This window comes from Globicephala melas, chromosome 1 (assembly GCF_963455315.2).
Source record: "Globicephala melas chromosome 1, mGloMel1.2, whole genome shotgun sequence".
Taxonomy (NCBI): Eukaryota; Metazoa; Chordata; class Mammalia; order Artiodactyla; family Delphinidae; genus Globicephala; species Globicephala melas.
The window spans coordinates 105,384,874-105,408,982 of NC_083314.1; the positions used below are offsets into that span (position 1 = coordinate 105,384,874).

The following is a 24,109-nucleotide window of genomic DNA, read 5'->3' on the forward strand; positions in this document are numbered from 1 at the left end:
ATTCAATAAGTTAAAATTCCCAAAGATTTGCAGGTGATGTAACGGACGTCAGTGTTGTATTTTCTTAGTATAAACCAATTCCACTCTTGGTGGTTCCTACAACAACGGTTGGTTTGTAGCAATCCTAAAGCCATGAAAATTAATAGGGCTTGGATGACAGTGTCTGAAGGCAAACCCTGGCACCCCAGTGGAAGACTGGCCCATCTTTTTGATCTCTAGGGTGCTCCTCAAACGCTAAGTGCATCAGAATCACCTGAAAAGCTTGAGGCCCAGATTCCTGGGCCTCACCCCCAGAGATTCTGATTGAGTGGCGTAGCCACCACGCCTGGGAATCTTTATGTTTAACAGCTGTTCCAGGTTGATTCTGATGCAGGGGGTATGACACAGAAGGATTGGATTGTGCCTTTTTTTTTTTTCCTACTTCCAGTATCTGAAGGTAACTTGTGCAAGGGCTTAACAACCCAGGCTGTTACGGGAGCTTTCTGTGCTAGGCAGGTATTAAACTGTTTTTTGTTTTAATCTGTTTTTTAACAAGTGTATTTGTATACCAGAGAACTTTATATGCCCCTTGGAAACATTTATTCCTGGTTGAAATTCAGTCTTGAAGCCAGTGTTTTCAAGTCCAGTGAATTAAACTGTCTTACCAAAGCGGTTGGGAATGTTTTACAAATCCTACCCTTTAATCCAAATGAAAATAGAATACAGACACCACTAAAACAACTGCAGATATAATTCATAATCTAATCAAGAGAGAACACGCTAAGTAATCTGACACGGATAACACTTCTCTACAGTGGGGAAGCAGTTGGTAAACAATGTTGCAAAAGTGCTCAGTTGAAATGGTGGTTTAGTCTGTGAAGCCTTTGTGGGAGGAGAGGAGAGAAGAATAGTGATGCTTTCCAACTGTTTGAGTACCACTGGGATTTTCCCTACTTGGGGTTTAGGGACTGTGAGAAGGACCTGAGGTTATTAGCACCTTTCCTTTCTGTCTGCCCTTAACTTTTCTAGTTATTTTCCCCCTCTTTCCCTTGCTCTCCATTTTTGCTTTCCTTTCCTTTCCTTTTTCTCAGAATCATGAGTGAAGTCTGGGCCCTAGAGCCCATTGAAGGGGGTTATTTGACCTTTTAAAAAGATGGCTGAAAAAAAAAAAAAAAAAAAAAGATGGCTGGGGGCTTCCCTGGTGGCTCAGTGGTTAAGAATCCGCCTGCCAATGCATGGGACACGGGTTTGAGCCCTGGCCTGGGCAGATCCCACATGCCGCGGAGCAACTAAGCCCGTGCGCCACAGCTACTGAAGCCGTGCTCCGCAATAAGAGAAGCCACTGCAATGAGAAGCCCGTGCACCGCAACAAAGACCCAATGCAGCCAAAAATAAAAATAAATTAAATAAATTAAAAAAAAAAAAGATGTCTGGGTGTTACATTGACCTGCAGGCTCTCAGTCAAAGGTCTCACCTTCAGGATGGAAAGGGCACAACAGTTTGTAAAACCAACCCATTTTTCTCCTTCCTTTGCATGCCAGCAGAGGTAATTAAAGTCTACTGTGATACTTTCTGAAACAAGGAGGAAATAGGAAATTAGCAACCTGAAACTGAATTGGAATCCCAGACAAGCTGCCATCCTGTAGCTGAGTCACTAAATGGTCTGGAAACTATTTGCCATCTAGCAAGACAGAAGGAGGTTAGGATGGAAATCATCGAAAAACAGATGACTCAGTTTTCCTTTTTATAAAATGTTCAATGCCAGCTGCCTGATTTCCCTGTTTAAACAAAAGGGATAAAACCATGACAGACCAGTGGCATCTAGGATGGAGAGTTAATAACTGCTTCCTGCATTCGTGTCAATCAGAAAGGGGATACTTCCCACTCACTGATGCATTGGGTAACATTTTGCAGAAGCTTATGACATTATGTACCAGGAAGAGGAGATGTAAGCCAAAGGAAGATTCAACCATGTGTTTATTTCCTGCTTTGTCAGAGACTCATGTGGTGGGAAAGAATGAGAAGGCCTATGTTTCTGCCCCAACTTTTCTATTTACACACTATGTGACCTTGGCAGGTCATCCAACCTTCTGAGAGTGTTTGATCATCTGTGAAATGAGAATAATATCTGCATCACAAGGCAGTTGTGAGAGACAGGTGAGTTAGTATACCTGAGTTAATGTACATTGTAAGCCTGTAAAAATGTAAATATCTTTGTTGCTGTGAAGGTATTTGGAGGGGTTGGCAATGGTTACTGGGTCACAGAGAGAGGTCAGTGTATTATTATTGCATTTAGAGGGGAAATAGTGAATGTTTGAATGGACTTACCCATTATCACAGGTATATTTTTATATGTATGAAGATGGACCTCCATTTGAAATGTTCAGTTATCTCACCATTGATTTCAAAATATCAGATAGCAAATGCATCAACAGTAGGCGTTTCTTATCAAAGTAATAATAGCCATCATTTAATGCTCGCTTTAGACTGAGCACAGTGACAATAAGCTCTTCTTTGCATACCATCACATTAAATCATTGCCCTATGATGTAGGAGTTATCCACAGCCGCTATCGACAACACCCCTACGCCAATAGGTATTATTATTCCCACTTTAGAGATGACGAAACTGATCAAAATTCAATTAAAAAAAATTTCCCGGGGTCATACACCTAATAAGCAGAGCAATAGAGTTTCAAACCCAAGTATGTTCACCCTAAGGCATGTGTCCTTAACTACCAAAATCTTGAAGAGAATGGAAGTCACATTATTTTCCATTGAATTGGAACAGAAGTCTTGCCTCTGTGGCAAGTTGACCTTGACTTAAGTCCCTGTCTTTGAAATCAATACATGATGATGAGAGTAGCTTAGACACCTGTACACACACACACACACACACACACACACACACACACACACACACACACACACACACACACACACACACACACACACACACACACACACACTCCCTCACACCTGGCTCTTGTCATCCATGAGTTTGCTATGAAGGAGACGTGGGCTGTTACTGATAAAGAGTCAGAAAGCTTAGCTCTTATTCCTGCCTTATTACTGACTACCTATGTATCTTTGAGTAAGTAATTTAAAATATGAGCCCTGGGCTTCCCTGGTGGTGTAGTGGTTAAGAATCCACCTGCCAATGCAGGGGACACAGGTTTGAGCCCTGGTCTGGGAAGATCCCGCATGCCGTGCAGTAACTAAGCCTGTGTGCCACAACTACTGAGCCTGTGCTCTAGAGCCTGAGCCACAACTACTGAAGCCCACGCGCCTAGAGCCCGTGCTCCGCAACAAGAGAAGCCACCGCAATGAGAAGCCCGCACACTGGAACGAAGAGCAGCCCCCTCTCGCCGCAACTGGAGAAAGCCCGTGTGCAACAACAAAGACCCAATGCAGCCAAAAATAAATAAAAATATAATAAATAAATTTTTAAAAAATTTAAAAATTAAAAAAAATAAAATATGAGCCTTAATTTCCTCTTTGAGTCACGGTCATAATGTTTATCCAGCCCACCTCACAGGGAGTTGGGAAGATCAAGTAGAATGGTGCACATAAAAGTATGTTTAGATATTAAAGAAGCTGGGGGGAGGGGGGGTCTTTATTAAAAGTTTATTCAACCAGCAAGAGACTGGGAAAAGGTGTGGTGAGTAATACAGAAAAAGAACTCTTAATCCCCTGTAATAGTCACTCCTTTCATGATACATTTGATCATCTAAAAAAGTGTTCTTCAAAGTATGGTGTGCCTACTGGTGGGACACGATTATTTTTAGAGGTACTTGAAAAATGTATTTTAATAGTTCTTTGCTCTAAAGTACTTTAGAAAAATAAAAAACCCTGTGATTTCCCAGGTTATTGTTGAGAATTCAGCTAAGTATAAAGAGTGAGTCGATTTAAAGTGAATTAAATAATAAAGTACAGGTATTACTTGGATCTGGCAAACATGGTAAAAGTAGAAGGCAAATGATTTTAGGAAACACTGACAAAAGTGCTCTGTTTGAAAACACAGTCTTATCTCGGAGGAGCTTGTCAGGTCTATCTCTGATTGATCTCTCTTGATCTCTTCATGTCTTCAACAACAGTAATAATAACAGTAAAGAGCTCTGTTGACATGCTCTCCAAAGCTCACCCCCCACCGCCACCTTCCGACTCTGTGTGAATTCACTTACCCCATAAGGAAGGCAGTTCGAGCCAATGGGTTGTTTTATTCCTTCTCCAAGAAATATGCTTTTTACCCTGCCTTACACAGAGGATTCAAACCAAAGATGTACCTCTACTCAGGGCATGAGTCTCTACTTTGAAAAGTGAGAATTTACTCTTGGTATCTTAAACATGTTTCAGGGAGAAAGCCTAAGTGCTCTGGAAAGGTTTGTAACAGCCCTACTGGGATTGATTCCTCAGTTCAGGCCCTGTGTATTTGCCGGTCCCTAGATGCATCTTAGCTGCTAAAGGTTGAAAGCTAGTGACAACTATTCTACTGTGAGGCTTGTTTTGCAAGCCTTTGATACAGGGCTTTCATTTAAGATGGCTTCTCCAGGCTTGCTGAGAAACCAATACTGGCCTGATGTGACTTCAGAAGAAAGCAACATAGTCTTCTGTATTAAGGGACTTCAGTGGACCATGTTCAGTTTTTCTCCAAATATAATCTAGCAACTTAAACAGCTGTTGAGAGTAAAATAAAGAAGCATCATTTATTTAAAAAAAAAACAAAAACCTTCAGGTATTTTCTTGAGAAGTTCCTGGTCTAATACAGACATTTTCTCTCACCAGCAGTCACACAGCTAGGGGTAGTCTGAGATCCGAACCAGGGTCTCTCTGGTTCCAAAGACAGGGACTTTCCCCCATACCACAGTCCTTGTACTCAAATCCTGATTGATATAAAGGAGTAGCACTTTTAAAATAATTTAATTTCATTAAGGAGAAAAGAGAATCAGAATTTGATTAAGCTATGGGGACGGAAGTGCTTGCACACCATTCATGGGGGCTCCAGGTAGATTGCTGGGGAACTGCTTGGACCCCAGTGCTGCCAGGGCTGTCTGTGTTTGCTAAAATGGCTAAGCCACGCTCCCACTGGGGTTGAGCTAGGGATGAGCCCAGAGCAGGGACTGACACACAGTTTGTAGCTCTGCATGTGGACCTCTTCCCCGTCCCCCTGCCCCAGAAGATGTAAAGAGGGGGGAAACAGAGGGCCAGGGGTGCTGAGTCATTAAGGAGTGGGGGTGATACGGAGCTGTTTGAAGAGAGAGATTTCCCTCACCCGAGAGAGGTTTTTCTCCCTTTGACAAATTTAGCCGAAGGAATCTGACAGCAAGCCACAAGCTTTCTTTGTCAGGCTGAGCAGGCAAGAACCATGTGAAATATTTTCCCACGCCACTTCCACCACCCTCACAGAATGCTACCTAAGTAGTTTCCATTTTCCTCCTGTGTTCCTATGCTCAAGGTCAAACAGTAACTGGGAAGCTGACACGGTTTTTGGCTGTTGTGTGGTTTTGCCACTTGGCGGGGAAATTGGAGCAAGCTCTTTCTGATCGTTGGCCCGTTGTGAGGTTGCCCACGAGACAGGCTCTGCACCTGTTGTTGAGTTATGCAGACACGCCAGGCAGGGTCTGCAGAGACTTCACTTGTTAACCACCTGATGGCAAATGCCTGAGGACGGGTGCCAGGTCTTCCTTAACGTTGTAATGAGCCCACACCTTCTACACACGCACTCAGGTTATCCCTATTATTTGTCTTCTTAAATGGATCACCACAAAGAATTTGTTCTGAATTAGTCCAGGTCCCTGATTCTCAGTTGTTTTTGGCACTGAAATCTCTCTTTCCCTCTGCTCTTTAAGCTTGTCCCTTGCTTTGTTGCTTGCCTCTAGCCGGAGCCCTTCAGAATGTCTGGTTCTGGAAGCTGAGCTCATGATACCCTGAGGTTGCCGAGTGGCAGGTCTGGCCCCAGGAGAGAGGTTCTTCAGGTGATGTCAGACTCTGGGCATAGCCAGCAGCTCAAAGCCCTGCTGAGGCTCGTGTGATAACATCCCAGACTAATGGTCTGCTATGAAACACTCCTCAGTATCCCCTAAAACTCTGTTATCTGGCAAGTATTTTGTACTTAATACCCAGAAAATGTGAAATCTCTGGGCTCTTGTGGGTTTTCTGAATGTCAAGTCAGCAAAACTCTACACAGCTTTTGAAGTGAGTGCATAAAATGTGCTTGGAACAGCGACCTGCCTCCTCGTTTCTGATAACAGCTTGATTTAGCCTCACTTATTCTGCCAGACAGAGTCCTTTATACTGGGGTATGTGGGCTGCCACCCCCACACCTTAAAACTCCCTGAAGATTTTGCAAAGGTATCACGCCAAGATAGCTGACATGAATACATTTCCAGTGCTTAAATTTCCATATGAAAATTTCCCCAAATCGATCTGCCTTTGATGGAAGTGAGGATGCCAGTAGAAGTCCCATTGCAGTCTGAAGAATGAGAAGAAATTCAGACCAACTCCAGGAACATGGCGCTGGGCATCCAGGAAAGAGAAGAGTACTATAGGGAAACCACCGAGGCCTGGTGGATCAGCCGCGCAGGTCGAGGTGGAGGGAGAGACCCAGGAACTCAGACCTTGTTTTCCCAGGGACAGCAGACCTTTCAAAGGGCCCTGCCCTCCCAGAGCAGAAGTAACTGTAACTGGGAAAAGAATCTCCAGAAAACCCTTTTGTTGGTGCTGGTTATTGGTGTGAACTGTCAAGCTGAATTGATAACAAGTCTCTACCTATGATTTGCCAATTATTTTTAATTAGGCGAATATAACAGCAAGTATGTGGGGGGAGGGGGATTTTCAATGAATAATTTGATTCCTAAGATCTCTACACACTGTAGATAAATTACTCTCCCATTATAAATGGCTAAACATATACTTTGCTTAACAAAAGCTCAAAGGGGGACAAAGGAAAGATGAGAAATAAATTTGCACGTCTGTTACCCATTTGTAATTCGCAAGGTATTTTCACATCATCTCATTTAATCTCCTAATATTTTTCCTTTGCCACATTTAAGATAGGAACCACTAGGGTGGGCTCCCTCTGCTCCCAGCCTCCGCTCAGTAAGTGAATCTGCACCTGCACCTCGCTGGCCTCCTTCCCACAGTATTCGTGGGATGCAAGGTGTCCCTGCCCCTGCCCAAGGCTAATTCCACCTCCTCCCCTTCCCTGGGGCCCCATTAATCATCCCCACTAACTTTAGCATCTTCCTTTCAACTGGCTCTTTCCCACATATTAACATGGTCAAATCTCTCCTGTCTTCAGGGAAAGAAGACCTGCCTAACCCGATGTCCCCCTGTGCTGTCTGCATCTCACTCTTCAGTCCTCTGCTGTCTGGTTTCTGCCTCCCATAAGACTGTTCTCTCAGAGGTGAGTCATCAAATCCAGCGGACAGCTTTCAGTCTTCATCCTACTCAAGGTTTCTTGAGCCATTTGGGGCTTCGGACCATTTCTTCCTTCTTGAAACCTCCTCTTTCTATGGCTTCCAGGGCACCCCTCTTTCCAGACCTTTTCCCATCATCTCTAGCTCATCCTGCTCAGGTACCTTCACTGGGTTCTCTTCCTTCACCTGCTTTTTAAGAAACTATTATTATTGAAACATAACACACATACTGAGAAGTGTACAAATCGTAAGTTTACAGGCTGATAATTTTCACAAACTGAACATGCCAAAGTAACTAGCGCCCAGATCAAAAGACAGACTGTTTCCAGTGCCCACAGAAATGGCCCTTATACCCCCTTCCAGCCACCATGCCCCCCAAAGAGTAGCTTGAAAATCAAGCATGAGTTTTGCCTGTGCTTGACCTTTATGCATTGATAAATGTGAACTGTGAATGCTTTGTATCTGGCGGCTTTTGCTTAGCATGTGTATGGGAGAATTATCCATGATTTTCTAGATGGAGTTTGTTCCCGCTCATTGCTGTATGAGCTTTGACTGAGAGAACACACCACAATTCATTTATCCATTCTTCTGTGACGGGTGTTTGGTGAATTTCCGAGGTTTTGCTATTAGAAGGCATGGTGTGATAAGACACTTATGTACCTGCTTTTTTAAATGGTGAATTCCCTAGATTTCCATCCTAGACCTCTCCCTCTACATAGTCCCCCAGTGAGAATCTGGAATATTTACAGAGTAGATGGGCAAAGATGGCTTAGACATGAAAGCAGTGTCCCCTCTCACTAAGTGAGAAAGAAGCTGCTAGAAATGTTTCACGTAAATTTTTTTCAATTGCTATTTTCAAAATTTAAAATTCAATATCTGCACGTTAGCCCAACAAAAACCTGAAGTCCAAAATTCTTACAGGAAAGATTAAATTAGTGCCAGGTAAGGTGCAAGATTCTCATAGGAGAGATTAATTTAGTAAAATATTTGTTTTTCAGCAGATGGGGCCAATGATTGCATAATACTACTGAAAGCTTAGATTCTGTTAGTTTGATCATTAGTTTCTACTCCATGAAAATTAGTGATGGACCTCTTTTATGACACCGTGTAAATGTTCTAGCAAGGCAGAGTAGAAAATGAGCATGCCAATCTTGCTGCAGTGATCAACCAAGTCAAAGCAACATATGATAGCCCCAAGCAACAAGGCTCATTAATCAGACCACATCAAGCAAGAGTCAAGATTGATTAACAGATAAAATTGAGCTGTAGATATTTTAGGTAAAAGCAGAGTTCTGGGATTACACTTGCATCAAGTCTGTAAAGGAATTTTTAATGTATTTTGCTACTGATGTACTTGATAATTCAGAAATTATTTTTATTTTGGTATAACCATTCTCAAGAAAAAATATCAATTTAAATCCAGTAATATGATTAACAATCCATATTAAAAAATATTACTTTTTTAAAATAACATGATGGTAAGTTTATTTTATTTATTTAGTTTATTTGGTTGCGTGGGGTCTAGCTTTTGGCACGTGGGTTCCTTAGTTGAGGCTCCAGGCCTCCTTAGTTGCGGCAGGTGGGCTCCTTAGTTGCAGCTCGCCAGTTTCTTAGTTGTGGCATGCATGTGGGATCTAGTTCCCCAACCAGGGATCGAACCTGGGCCCCCTGCATTGGGAGTACAGAGTCTTGTCCATTGCGCCACCAGGGAAGTCCCAAAAGATATTAATTTTATACTGTCCTGAGGAGGTAGAAAAAATGCACTGCCAAAAGTCGCATGATTTCATTATTTTTCTCCTCCAAAGATATTTTTAAATACAAGACATGTAGAGATTATTTTTTGAAGAAAAATAATTATCTCTTCTACTCTGTGCCAAATGGTTTGGAAACATTCACCATTTCTCTCTGATGATAAACTATGTGGTATTGCTTCTACTTTTAAAAACAAAGAAAAAATGTGTTTACAGTTTCCCTTTGAGGCTCTTTAGAAAGAATTCTTGAACACTTAGTGAACGGTAAATAAATGTTAAACAAAAAGCTGGTTCAAAATTGGAAACAAATAGCAATGTCCCACTTGATTCACTGGCCACCAAAGTACAGTATTCACAGAATCAGTTGATATAATTTTCAGTTTTGATAAACTATGAAAGAACTTCAGTCCCAGCTAACAATGCACAATGGCTGCTGTGTTTTGAACACACACATCTTCCCACTTGTTATGCCTTCACACTGATGAGCATGTTTTTAAAAATTGCCAACCTTTTCCTAATGGATATAGGAATTGACGACACTGAATATTTTGGAATTCTTCTGCTTTCTTAAAAGATCCTTACGGCAGTATAGCTCTTCTATAAACTTTGCTGCAACTCTATTGGATTTTCTGCTATATTAATATTGTAATCACGTACCTGCCCAGGAAATTTATTCAGATACATTCTATAGGCTGCAAATAAATTTTTTTGCCCTATGTCAGTTGTCCAGGTCATATCCTCTCCTGGATTAAGATAACTCACATTAGTCAGGAGTCTTTTGGTTGCCAGTGATAGAAGCCAAACTTGAGCTAAAGTGGGTTTTATTGGAAGGATTGGGGTGTCTCACAGCTAAATTGCCTGAAAGAAAAGCAGGGGAGCAGCTGTGTCCCAGGGACAGCTGGAAACAGGGACACAGCTGCAGCTGGGACTCATGCTCTCTGCCTTGGCCTCTCCTGTGCATTCCCTTCATTCCCTCTTACTGTGGATCAGATTTCTCTCAGCGGTGGGGTCCACAGCCTTGGGTCCACTGCCCGTCCTATGGCACTTTTGTGCAAATTAGAAGGTGGAGGCAGCTTCACAGTTGCATAGTTTGGTGAGCAGAGGCATCTTTGTGAATTGAAAAAAGCACTCCTTTTTCTTGGATGCAGCTGTATACCAAGGCCCAAGGTTTGGTCCGCAAAAGTAAGTGAGATTTCAGCCACTCTACTCTTCTCCTGCACAAACTACAAACTGAACCTAGTGACCCAGCATGGCCTCTAATTTCTCCAGCAGCTTCTGTGCTTCTGTAATGCTGAACTCAAGCTTCTCTCAGGTCCACAATAAAATATTCTGTGACTAGGCTCTGATTGGCCCAGCTAAGGTCAGGAAACCACACATGACCAGTCAGCTATGGCCAGGGACCCGCAGCATTTACTAGTCTACTGTAGACCCTTCCCTTGGCGTTGGGGCCACCCTCAGAAGAGAAAAATTCTTTGTGAGTTAGGCAGCCAATCTGTTGGCAGCTCCTACCCAGGTTTCATATTTTTTTCGGAGAAAATTACATAAACTGATACTCACTTATTTCACTATTATCAAATATTATTGAATAAGCTGAGGAAATATTTATGTTTTTCATCATGATTGAAGGAGTTTGAGGATTTAACTGCCAGTGATTTAGTTTTAAATTCGGTAGGAATGAACTCAAAGTTAGAAATCAAGATATTTCCCCTTTATCTTACATTGTGATGTCTCAAAACTGTCTTTATGCTTACGACATAGATTCACAATGCTTCCCACCCTACCTATAATCACCGTTTTCAAAGAAATATAATATTTTCAGTGATGTGTTCAGGGAACATTTTACTTTCCTCAGCTTGTTTGAAATGAACTATGGCTATCTATTGGTATTAGTTCATTATCACATTTATCTCTACTCCAAAATTACAGTGATTCTAACGCATTTAACATATATTTTTCAGAGTATTTTTTCCAAATAGAAACTTTTTAAAATTATAAATTATTTTTCTTTGCTATTGAATTTTTGCAGAATAATTGGTACAAATAACAGAATGTCTCTCTCTCTTTTTTCTTTTTTTGGCCATGCCACGCATCTTGTGGGAAGGGATTGAACCCTGGCCATGGCAGTGAAAGCACCAAGTCCTAACCACTGGATCACCAGGAACTCCCAGAATGTCTCTTTCTTGATAACACTGCATTTCAACCTTCAGAAATAGGAGCGAGGAAATCTTTAAAACTTCATCATTTGTCTTAAATTTTTGTACTTCTGAAGGTAAATATGGGTTGATATGTTAACTTCACAATTCCCAAACCATGCACAATTCCCAATCCACATGTAAGGTCCTAGCCTTGTAGTTTGCTTTGCATTTCTCGAATGATTAATGAATGATGTTGAGCATTCTTTCATGTGTTTGTTGGCAATCTGTATATCTTCTTTGGAGAAATGTCTATTTAGGTCTTCTGCCTATTTTTGGATTAGGTTGTTTGTTTTTTTGTTATTGAGCTGCATGAGCTGCTTGTAAATTTTGGAGATGAATCCTTTGTCAGTTGCTTCATTTGCAAATATTATCTCCCATTCTGAGGGTTGTCTTTTGGTCTTGTTTATGGTTTCCTTTGCTGTGCAAAAGCTTTGAAGTTTCATTAGGTCCCATTTGTTTATTTTTGTTTTTATTTCCATTTCTCTAGGAGGTGGGTCAGAAAGGATCTTGCTGTGATTTATGTCATAGAGTGTTCTGCCTATGTTTTCCTCTAAGAGTTTGATAGTTTGTGGCCTTACATTTAGGTCTTTAATCCATTTTGAGCTATTTTTGTGTATGGTGTTAGGGAGTGATCTAATCTCATACTTTTACATGTACCTGTCCAGTTTTCCCAGCACCACTTATTGAAGAGGCTGTCCTTTCTCCACTGTACATTCCTGCCACCTTTATCAAAGATAAGGTGACCATATGTGCGTGGGTTTATCTCTGGGCTTTCTATGCTGTTCCATTGATCTATATTTCTGTTTTTGTGCCAGTACCATACTGTCTTGATTACTGTAGCTTTGTAGTATAGTCTGAAGTCAGGAAGCCTGATTCCTCCAGCTCCGTTTTTCATTCTCAAGTTTGCTTTGGCTATTCGGGGTCTTTTGTGTTTCCATACAAATTGTGAAATTTTTTGTTGTAGTTCTGTGAAAAATGCCAGTGGTAGTTTGATAGGGATAGATTGCTTTGGGTAGTAGAGTCATTTTCACAATGTTGATTCGTCCAATCCAAGAACATGGTATATCTCTCCATCTATTTGTATCATCTTTGATTTCTTTCATCAGTGTCTTATAATTTTCTGCATACAGGTCTTTTTTCTCCTTAGGTAGGTTTATTCCTAGATAGTTTATTCTTTTTGTTGCAATAGTAAATGGGAGTGTTTTCTTGATTTCACTTTCAGATTTTTCATCCTTAGTGTATAGGAATGCCACGAATTTCTGTGCTTTACTTTTGTATCCTGCTACTTTACCAAATTCATTGATTAGCTCTAGTAGTTTTCTGGTAGCATCTTTAGGATTCTCTATGTATAGTATCATGTCATCTGCAAACAGTGACAACTTTACTTCTTCTTTTCCGATTTGGATTCCTGTTATTTTCTTTTTTTTTCTGATTGCTGTGGCTAAAACTTCCAAAACTATGTTGATAAGAGTGGTGAGAGTGGGCAACCTTGTCTTGTTCCTGATCTTAGTGGAAATGCTTTCAGTTTTTCACCATTGAGGACGATATTGGCTGTGGGTTTGTCATATATGGCCTTTATTATGTTGAGGAATATTCTCTCTATGCCTACTTTCTGGAGGGTTTTTATCATAAATGGGTGTTGAATTTTGTCGAAAGCTTTCTCTGCATCTATTGAGATGACCATATGGTTTTCTTCCTTCAGTTTTTTAATATGGTGTATCACGTTGATTGATTTGTGTATATTGAAGAATCCTTGCATTCTTGGAACAACCCCCACTTGATCATGGTGTATGATCCTTTTAATGTGCTGTTGGATTTTGTTTGCTAGTATTTTGTTGAGGATTTTTGCATCAATGTTCATCAGTGATTTTGGCCTGTAGTTTTCTTTCTTTGTAACATCCTTGTCTGGTTTTGGTATCAAGGTGATGGTGGCCTCGTAGAAGGAATTTGGGAGTGTTCCTCCCTCTCCTATATTTTGGAAGAGTTTGAGAAGGATAGGTGTTAGCTCTTCTCTAAATGTTTGATAGAATTCGCCTGTGAAGCCATCTGGTCCTGGGCTTTTGTTTGTTGGAAGATTTTTAATCACAGTTTCAATTTCAGTGCTTGTGATTGGTCTGTTCATATTTTCTATTTCTTCCTGATTCAGTCTTGGCAGGTTGTGCATTTCTAAGAATGTGTCCATTTCTTCCAGGTTGTCCATTTTATTGGCATAGAGTTGCTTGTAGTAATCTCTCATGATCTTATGTATTTCTGCAGTGTCAGTTGTTACTTCTCCTTTTTCATTTCTAATTCTATTGATTTGAGTCTTCTCCCTTTTTTTCTTGATGAGTCTGGCTAATGGTTTATCAATTTTGTTTATCTTCTCAAAGAACCAGCTTTTAGTTTTATTGATCTTTGCTATTGTTTCCTTCATTTGTTTTTCATTTATTTCTGATCTGATCTTTATGATTTCTTTCCTTCTGCTAACTTTGGGGTTTTTTTGTTCTTCTTTCTCTAATTGCTTTAGGTGCAAGGTTAGGTTGTTTATTTGAGATGTTTCCTGTTTCTTAAGGTAGGATTGTATTGCTATAAACTTCCCTCTTAGAACTGCTTTTGCTGCATCCCATAGGTTTTGGGTCATCATGTCTCCATCATCATTTGTTTCTAGGTATTTTTTGATTTCCTCTTTGATTTATTCAGTGATCGCTTCGTTATTAAGTAGTGTATTGTTTAGCCTCCATGTATTTTTTAGATCTTTTCCTGTAATTGATATCTAGTCTCATAGCATTGTGGTCGGAAAAGATACTTAATACAATTTCAATTTTCTTAAATTTACCAAGGCTTGATTTGTGACCCAAGATATGATCTATCCTGGAGAATATTCCATGAGCACTTGAGAAAAATGTGTATTCTGTTGTTTTTGGATGGAATGTGCTATAAGTATCAATTAAGTCCATCTTGTTTAATGTATCGTTTAAAGCTTGTGTCTCCTTATTATTTTCATTTTGGATGATCTGTCCATTGGTGAAAGTGGGGTGTTAAAATCCCCTAGTATGAATGTGTTACTGTCGTTTTCCCCTTTTATGGTTGTTAGTATTTGCCGTATGTATTGAGGTGCTCCTATGTTGGGTGCATAAATATTTACAATTGTTATATCTTCTTCTTGGATCGATCCCTTGATCATTATGTAGTGTCCTTCTTTGTCTCTTCTAATAGTCTTTATTTTAAAGTCTATTTTGTCTGATATGAGAATTGGTACTCCAGCTTTCTTTTGGTTTCCATTTGCATGGAATATCTTTTTCCATCCTCTCACTCTCACTCTGTATGTGTCGCTAGGTCTGAAGTGGGTCTCTTTTAGACAGCATATATGTGGGTCTTGTTTTTGTATCCATTCAGCCAATCTGTGTCTTTTGGTGGGAGCATTTAGTCCATTTATATTTAAGGTAATTATCGATATGTATGTTCCTATTCCCATTTTCTTAATTGTTTTGGGTTCGTTATTGTAGGTCTTTTCCTTCTCTTGTGTTTCTTGCCTAAAGAAGTTCCTTTAGCATTTGTTGTAAAGCTGGTTCAGTGGTGCTGAACTCTCTCAGCTTTTGCTTTTCTGTAAAGGTTTTAATTTCTTCATCACATCTGAATGAGATCCTTGCTGGGTAGAGTAATCTTGGTTGCAGGTTTTTCTCCTTCATCACTTTCAATATGTCCTGCCAGTCCCTTCTGGCTTGCAGAGTTTCGCTGAAAGATCAGCTCTTAACCTTATGGGAATTCCCTTGTGTGTTATTTGTTGTTTTTCCCTTGCTGCTTTTAATATGTTTTCTTTGTATTTAATTTTTGACAGTTTGATTAATATGTGTCTTGGCGTGTTTCTCCTTGGATTTATCCTATATGGGACTCTGTGCTTCCTGGACTTGATTAACTATTTCCTTTCCCATATTAGGGAAGTTTTCAACTATAATCTCTTCAAATATTTTCTCAGTCCCTTTCTTTTTCTCTTCTTCTTCTGGGACCCCTATAACTCGAATGTTGGTGCGTTTAATGTTGTCCCAGAGGTCTCTGAGACTGTCCTCAGTTCTCTTCATTCTTTTTTCTTTATTCTGCTCTGAAGTAGTTATTTCCACTATTTTATCTTCCAGGTCACTTATCTGTTCTTCTGCCTCAGTTATTCTGCTATTGATCACTTCTAGAGTATTTTTAATTTCATTTATTGTGTTGTTCATCATTGCTTGTTTCCTCTTTAGTTCTTCTAGGTCCTTATTAAATGTTTATTGCATTTTCTCTATTCTATTTCCAAGATTTTGGATCATCCTTACTATCATTATTCTGAATTCTTTTTCAGGTAGACTGCCTATTTCCTCTTCATTTGTTAGGTCTGGTGGGTTTTTATCTTGCTCCTTCATCTGCTGTGTGTTTCTCTATCTTCTCATTTTGCTTATCTTACTGTGTTTGGGGTCTCCTTTTTGCAGGCTGCAGGTTCTTAGTTACCGTTGTTTTTGGTGTCTGTCCCCAGTGGCTAAGGTTGGTTCAGTGGGTTGTGTAGGCTTTCTGGTGGAGGGGACTGGTGCCTGTGTTCTGGTGGATGAGGCTGGATCTTGTCTTTCTTGTGGGCAGGTCCACGTCTGGTTGTGTGTTTTGGGGTGTTTGTGGACTTATTACGATTTTAGGCAGCCTCTCTGCTAATGGGTGAGGTTGTGTTCCTGTCTTGCTAGTTGTTTGGCATAGGGTGTCCAGCCCTGTTGCTTGCTGGTCGTTGAGTGAAGCTGGGTGTTGGTGTTGAGATGGAGATCTCTGGGAGATTTTCTCCGTTTGATATTATGTGGAGGTGGGAGGTCTCTTGTGGACCAGTGTCCTGAAGTTGGCTCTCCCACCTCAGATGCACAGCACTGACTCCTGGCTGCAGCACCAAGAGCCTTTTGGGAGGTCTGAGGTCTTCTGCCAGCATTCAGTGCGTGTTCTATAGGAGTTGTTCCACACGTACATGTATTTCTGATGTATCTGTGGGGAAGAAGGTGATCTCCGCGTCTTAGTCTTCTCCCATCTTCCTCAGCACCATTATTGACTAGGCATATTCTCAGAGGTATTTGAGAAAGCTAAGAACACAGCCTTTTATTCTGACATAATTTTTAAAAAACTCTAGTTACCTGGGGGGAGCAGTGGTGGTGAGGGTGGGGTGGAGATCACATCTAAGTGTAGTTATAATATTTAAAGAGCCTCCGCCTCACCAGTCATTAGGAAAATGCAAGTCAAAACCTTAAGATACCATTTCATGCCTTCTAGGATGGCTATTATAAAACAAAACAAAGCAAAACAGAAAATAGCAAGTGTTGGTGAGGATATGGAGAAATTGGAACGCTTGTGCACTACAGATGGAATGTAAAATGATTCACCTGTTACGGAAAACAGTCGTTCTTAAGAAAATTAAATATATATTTACCATTTGATCCAGCAATTCCACTTCTGGGTACTTACCCCCCCCCAAAAAATTGAAAGCAGAGACTTGAACAGATATTTGTGCACCTATGTTCATAGCAATATTATTCACAATAGCCAAAATATGGAAACAGTGCAAATAACTAGGGATCAATGAATGGGTAAGATAAATGTGGTATATATAGACAATGAATATTATTTAGCCTTGAAAAGGGAAGGAATTCTAACATATGCTACAACATGGATGAACCTTGAAGATTACACTAAATGAAATAAGCTAGGCACAAAAAGAACATCATATTTGATTTATGGGTGGGTACCTACAGTAGTCAGCTTCATAGACACAGAAAGTAGAATGGTGCTTGGCAGGAGGATGAGGGAATAGGGTTATTGTTTAATGGGTATAGAATTTTAGTTTGGTGAGATTAAAAATTTCTGGAAATGGATAGTAGTAATGGTTGTACGACAATGTAAATGTACTTGGCACTACTGAACTATACACTTAAAAACGGTTAAAATGGTAAATTTTATGCTGTGTATATTTTGGCATGATAAAAAGAGGGTCAACATCAAAAGAACACTTGTGCAGGCAAGAACATCAGTTAGGTAGGGGCAAGGCCATTGGAGTATCATCAGTTGAACTGAACAAAGTGCTCATAGTTTAACTTTTTCTGTTGTAACTCAAAGAAAAATAGAATATTTTTATACTATGACAGGACACAATTTACAAAGCTGATGTCTGATGACCACCACTATTTTTCTTCCCTTGGAGAATTTGGAAGGAGGCATATTTCTTCACCAGCTGTAGCTCCCCAGAGCAATCCCACATACTCTCCAACTTTGTCCTCCCTGGGAATCTACTTAATCACTCCCAGGGCTTAATCTTCTGCTTATATGCTGATGATTCCCAAATCTATGTTTCCACCCCAGAACTGCCTGCTGAACATCTCCACTTAGATGTCATCGTAGGGACCTCAAAGTCAATATATCAAATCCGAGCCCATCTTTTCTCCCACTTGTTCCTAATCCCCTGGCCCCTTCTCTGGCATTCTCCTCTCAGTTATGGGCACCACCACCTCACTATCCAGCCAGCCAAGCGCTAAACCCCAGTCATTCTAACTGACTTCTCCCTCCTCTTCATCACCTACTTCCAATAGCCTCCTGCGTGATAAAACCCATATTCTGTAGCATGCAACAATGTCTTAGCGATTCTGCCCAGAGCCCGCTCCTGTTGGGGTGTGCCCTGCACCTGTGGGCCACTCAGAGATCACTTCATAGGTGCTCAGGAAATCTCAGTTGAGTCAATAGTAATATCAATTCATCAGTCTGATCCCTGGCTCCCTTTCTAGCCTACTCTTTCAGCACTCCTCCATCCATACCCTCCACTCCAGCCTGCTTTACTTCTTGGTGTTTCCCTGGGTAAGATAAGTTATTCCTGCCTCCCTGTCTTTGCAGGGGGGTTAAATGACTTGTTTAGTAACCCAACGTTGTCATGTGTCACCCTGAGCAACGTATTTAACCCCACTAGACTTCAGGTTCCTTGCCTGTAAAACAGAGTAAATGCCTACCTCACAAAATTGTAGTAAGCATATAATGAGATAACGTATGCAAAAGTGGTCTGTAAACCATAAAAATGCTATAAAATGTTATTTTGTAATTCATCAAAGCCTAGCTTTAATGCTGCCACTTCCAAGAAGCCTTTCTGATATCCTAAGCAGAAACCATCCTCATCCTCTTGGAAGCCCCACCATACATAGCCCGTATGCTCTCATGGATTCCATCACACTCGTTAACTTATCCAAGTTCATGTCTCATGTCTACAACCAGATCACAAACTCCACGAAGTCAGCATCCATTCCTACTCCATGGCTCTCCCTCCACCCTATCAAGGTCTCAAGGGTCTAGAGTCTTTCAAAGAGAATCAACTTGTAAGATTTGAAGAGGTGGAGACTAAAAGTTCCTAGTGGTGAAGTAGCAGGAAGTCTTCTGTTTGTGATGCCCCTTGGGATCACGGATCCACCTCCAAATGACGAGTCCATCCACTGTGAGCTGGAATGACAGTAGCTGACCCACCCGCTGCCAGTCCTCAAGCCTGGACTGCGTTAGACATGGCTGGTCAGTCGCAGGCCCTGTTCTGCTGAGCGTGGAGGGTTCCAGCAACTTTTCCAACACAGCTCCAGGTAGCCATGACTAGTTGATCAATTTCAGCACAAGAGAGAAAAATCCTTTGCCATCCACTAAGCTCAGGGATGCCTGCAAATAGCTGGCCTAAAGTCACTACAGAGCAAGATAAAGGGTTAAAAAAAGGGAGGGATGACTTCAGATCTGGCATGTGGGCTAGTTGGGCTTGAAAGTAGATGTCAATCCCTGGGTGCTGGCTCAGGGCAGGCTATTTCAGAGGACACGGCCCGCACTATATTTATGCACAGAGATTTTGTCCCAAACTGAAAGGTCGAAGATTCCCAAAGGCATGCCCTTCAGGAACCCCAGAAACCTCTTTGATGGGGTAGGGAGCCTGAGGGTCTTGGTTTCCCACGAAATGGCCCCACCTCAGTTCACTTAGTGCTCAGCTACTCATGTCTTCCTAAAAAGGTGCCAACGGAGTGTCAGCCTGTTTTCCTCCACAAAGGGATTACGTGTAATTAAAAGGGATTATGCTTTGAAGGAAGAAACTAGCCTTTAATCAGCCAGAGAAGGACACAGCAGCCTGAGCTGGAGGTGCTCTGGGTGCCATGTATGCCTGTTGCTGCCTGTGAGCCCCAGCCATAGACAGAGGGCTAGGAGTGGTCTTCCATGGTCAACAGCATGGGCTTTGCCAGACAGATCAAGCTTCTGCTCTGGAAGAACTGGACCCTGCGGAAAAGGCAAAAGGTAACAGGTGCAGCTTGTGGTCTCACACTGAGGAGGTGTGGAGCAAATAGACAGTGGAGAGAGTGGGTGGGGTGGGAGTGGGTAAAGTGAGTAGCCAATGGGCTGGTTGCCATTTATCACTGAAGCAGCAGGTAACTGTCTGGCTCCTCTGTGAGCCTCTCTGACAAATGTCCTTCACAGGAAGATGTGCTTCTCTGTCCTGAGGTAGCTGCCTTCCACCTACAGCCCAGCACAGCCATATTATAAAGTCTGCTTTTGCCTGCCCTGAACATGAATCCATTGCCTGCCCATCCCTCCCCTGCCCCTGTTTTTTAAACCTGCTCCTCTGTCCATATGCCCTTGTGCAGCCGTACTGTGCGGCAGGAAGAGCCCTAAGTCCTGAAGATCAGGCTCAAAGGAAAACCATGCTCTCTAAGAGCTTTCCAATCCAATGATACTATGTTTCATTGGTTCTACAAAGCACACTGGTTTTTCACATTTCTGCAATTGGACTGCAGCTCACAATCAAGTGACACATTGTTTTCTTAGTGTGCAAAAAATAACAGTGCATCTAACAATTGATGGTGTCTTAGATTCAGTGAGATATCTTATCAACAACTACAGATGTTTACTGAGACTTCCAGTGAGCACACATGGGACTGGGCTGGACCAGGGACTTAAAAGACACAGATCCTATGCACTTCGAGTCTGACTGTGAGAACCCAAAATATATTTTGAGACCAAGAGCAAGAAAAAGGAACATAGTCCAAATATCCCCTGAGAACAGGCAAGAGCCACAGGAGATCAGGGATCCCAGGGGTATACATGTTAATCTGACTGGCCTTTGTAAATTTTTTCTTTATATATAACTGTAAAGAAATAATGCACATTGCTATGGCCTCAGGGGCGTGGCAATGCCAGATGACTAAAGGAGACGAGAGAAGACGAAGGGGGGAGGATTGAGGGGTGGGCAGGGTTGGGATTAGAGAGAGCCAGGCAAAGCAGGAGAGCTTGGAAGGAGACAGGGAGGAAGACAGGCTGTAGGGAAGAAGAGAACAGATCTCTTCCAAGCCTCGATTCAGAGTGGGTTTGTGTGGGCAGGACAGGGTTTTTGTGGGCGTTGGAAAGAAAGTTAGAGAGGGAAGGGGGCCAACAGGTGGAACATCTGAAGACCTGTGATGAGTGTCTCAGTCAGGGTCCAGTCAGAGGGACTCTAATACAAGGAGGTGTTAGCTAGTACAAAGCTGGTAACTGAGGATGTGACAGAACTCCAGGGTGACATGGAGGTAGCAACTGCAGGATGCAGCTACCACCCCTAGAGCTGAGAGAACCAAAGGGAGAAAGCGGAATACAGAAGAGAACACAGAGGAGATGTTAGCAGAGGTGGAACTCAGCCCTGTGGGTAAGGGATTCAATGAGGCTGCTGCTGGGGTCTCTGAGCCCAGTCTTAGGCCCAGACCCAGGAGGAAGAAGCCCCGGCTGGCAAAAGGGTTTGGGACTGAGGTAGAATAGCTTAATAACTGGCATGAAAGGGAGCAGCAAGGGACACAATCCAACCATGTGCACAGATGATCCTTCCCACTTGTATGGCTTGGGCAGGACTTAGGGAGGCTGGAGGGGAAAGACAAGTTAGGACCCTGTCCTACTGGGAGACACCAGTGTCCTCAGGCTGCTTTCCTTTGTCAAAGCTGGTGTGATTTTCAAATTAGCACTGAAGTTATTTGCTATCCCAGGAGCCAAGTACTAGGGGTAATCAGAGACTCAATCTCTCATTTCTGGGAGCTTCCTTTCTAGAATGCAAATAGGCAAAATTGAAACAGACTCATTACTAAATTTGTTCACTTATTCATTTAATAACATTTGTTATTAAAGGAACCTGCAATTAACAAATACTTAATAATTGCCGGGCACTGTGCCAGGTGCTGGGTACACAATGACCAACAAGACAATCACGGTCCCTGCCTGCATGATGCTTATAATCTATGGGATGCTGAGAAATTAACATTCTCACTCAATTTGACTCTCAATGTGCTCTTCATGGTCCTCAAAAAATGTACCCAAGGACTACAGCTGCTGGCCTGAAATGCTTCCATTCCTGTGGCAAAGCATGTTGACGTTACAGAGAATAATCCTATTTTCAGTCACAGGGTTTGGCTCAGAGGCCCTCACAGTCTCTGCTTCCTTTTGCTGGTGTTGGTAGGTGGCCCCTGTTCAGGGACTCTGTCTTCTCCAGTGTGCTTCCTAGGGGAGCACATTGCCAGCCCCTCTGCAGCGAGATGGGGCCTTTCAGGGTGAGGACCTTGACTGCGGGAATCTCCCAGGAAGCACCTAGTTGGGGCTGACATTTGTATGATGACATCCTGATGGCCTGGAAATTGAGGTCTCTGTCTGGTGTGCCTCCAGCTAGCTTCCCCTCTGCTCCCACATTCCGAAAATTTCCAGGATGTCTGGGTATAATGGAGATATCCCCACAGCCCCTAAAATCTCTTATGTAAAAGCTCTTATGGCTCCTTCTGTAAACTTTTGAAGCTGCCTGTAAACTTTCTGGAAGCTTCTGCCTTCACAACATGGTGACTCTAAGAAAGAAAAATACAACACATGCAGCCCATAACTCAGCTCCTAGGTTTTTAATTCCTCAAACTTTCATGGTTTTTGATGTTTACTATTGTGAGCAGAGCAGGAGCAAGAACCAGATACCAAATTTCCCCATTCCTCCTCTCTTTATCACTAAGAGCATAAATGAAAATCTTCAGATCTCTGCTTTCCTCCCTCCCTTTTTTTCTTCCTCTGTTGACATTATTAAGTATTAGTAAGTGCCTGGCACTGCACTAAGTATCACCTCATTTAACCCTCACCTCAGTTACGTGAGAGAGCTACCACTATTATCCGCCATGGGTACTGATGAGGTTGTTGAGGCTTCAGATGTTAGTGACTGGTGGGGCTGGATCCAGGACTCCAGGACAGGCAGACATGTCAGTTACCCCACACTGCCCCCATGTATAAAGCCCCGTCTAATTAGCTGGTCAGGAAGACCACAAAGGTAGGGTGACTGTATAATTTATCATCCAATCCAGGGTAGTTTTAAAAGTGAAAGGAGGCACTATTAATAATAATAGTAATAATTAATAATTGCACCAGCACAATAAGTGTAAACTGATACTGGACCTGGCAAACCAGGCTGTATGGTCACCCTCTATGTCCTATATAGCCAGGTGAGTTAGACAGCCCCTGCCCTCATGGAATTCAGAGCCAGGTGGAAACAGGTGCCTGTGCACAATTGCTGAGTGGAAAACCATGTGCAACTGTGGAGTAGAAGGAAGCTTGGGGTGGGGGATGAGGATGAGCTCTGGGAGCTCAGAAGAGAGACTGGGGTTGGCAGGAGTAAGAGAAGGCTCCACAAGGAGTCGTTCCCAGAGCATGCGTTTCCAGAGGTAAGACTCTCCCACTGGTGGAGACAAATACGTGTGCGCCCACATTTCGATGGATCAGGCCCTGTGTTGGGACGGTTTATAAAGACCATTAGATGTGTCTCGTGCCCCTTAGAGCCCATAGTCTAGGGCCCCTTGTTGTCATCTCCCCGGTCCCAGCTTCCATATCAGGGCGGGATACTTGGGGAAGCCTAAGGATTCATGAGAGTACGGGGCTTATCATTTCTCGGACCCCAGACCTGGACATCTGGTACCGCTGTGACCTTTGACTTGGGGACCAGAATTAGGTGAGGAAAACCTGGCAGGTGTGGAGAAGCTGGGCCACCAGCTCCAAGCCTTCCCAGGTCCTGGGTCATACTCATCCAGGCTGAGAACCCTGTCTGGGCTCTCGGTGCAGAAGGGAGAATCCTGCAGCTCATTTCAAAACTTGGCCACCCGCTTTCAAATTGAAAACAGAGTAGGAGGGAAGAAAACCTAACTGGCCAAGATTTAAAACAACAAGCACGACTCTGCCCTTCCCTGTGACCCCTCCTCCCCTAAGTAGGTTGAGTGGTAAAGAGAGGGGGAGGGGAGGGGAAAAAAAAAGGGAACAAGGAAATACCAGTTTGGAAAAAAAAATTTCCACCGGCCCCTTCTGAGCTTCGGCTGGGCTTAATTAAAGTTACAGACATGTTTAAAGAGAAGGGGTGTGGGGAGTCAGAGCTGCTCTGAAAACATGTTTTTAATTACACTGTGGAATTTCTCCCTAGGGTATGCCTGTGCACAGTTGAGCATCAAGGACAAAGATGCCGCTCTGGGGTTGGGGTGCTGAGTCCACAATTCTGGGGGAGGGAGAAGAGGTTGTTGTGAGGACGTGCCGGGCTAGAAGGGCTAGAAAAGAATTGCCGGTGGTCTTTGTGCAGGGAGTGAAGTGTGAAATGCAGCCCTTCCAAAACAAATGCTTGCAGAGTTGGAGCAGTAACACTGACTTCTCAAAAAATGCTTTTCAAAGATTACCAACCACTACCTGTGCCAGTGGTTCTCAGCCCCCGCTGCACATTGGAACTACCTGAGAAGTGTTAAAAAACAAACAAAAGACACCGA

General features: G+C 42.4%; 1 protein-coding gene across 1 annotated transcript in view; it reads left to right on the forward strand.

The window, feature by feature from the left end:
- The first annotated feature begins 19,553 nt into the window (after window positions 1-19,553).
- Window positions 19,554-24,109, forward strand: part of ABCA4 (ATP binding cassette subfamily A member 4) — a 138,756-nt gene continuing 134,200 nt past the window's right edge. The window contains exon 1 of the mRNA XM_060302615.1: window positions 19,554-19,619. Within this exon, the coding sequence (XP_060158598.1) occupies window positions 19,554-19,619 (66 nt within the window). The remainder of the gene's footprint in view (window positions 19,620-24,109) is intronic.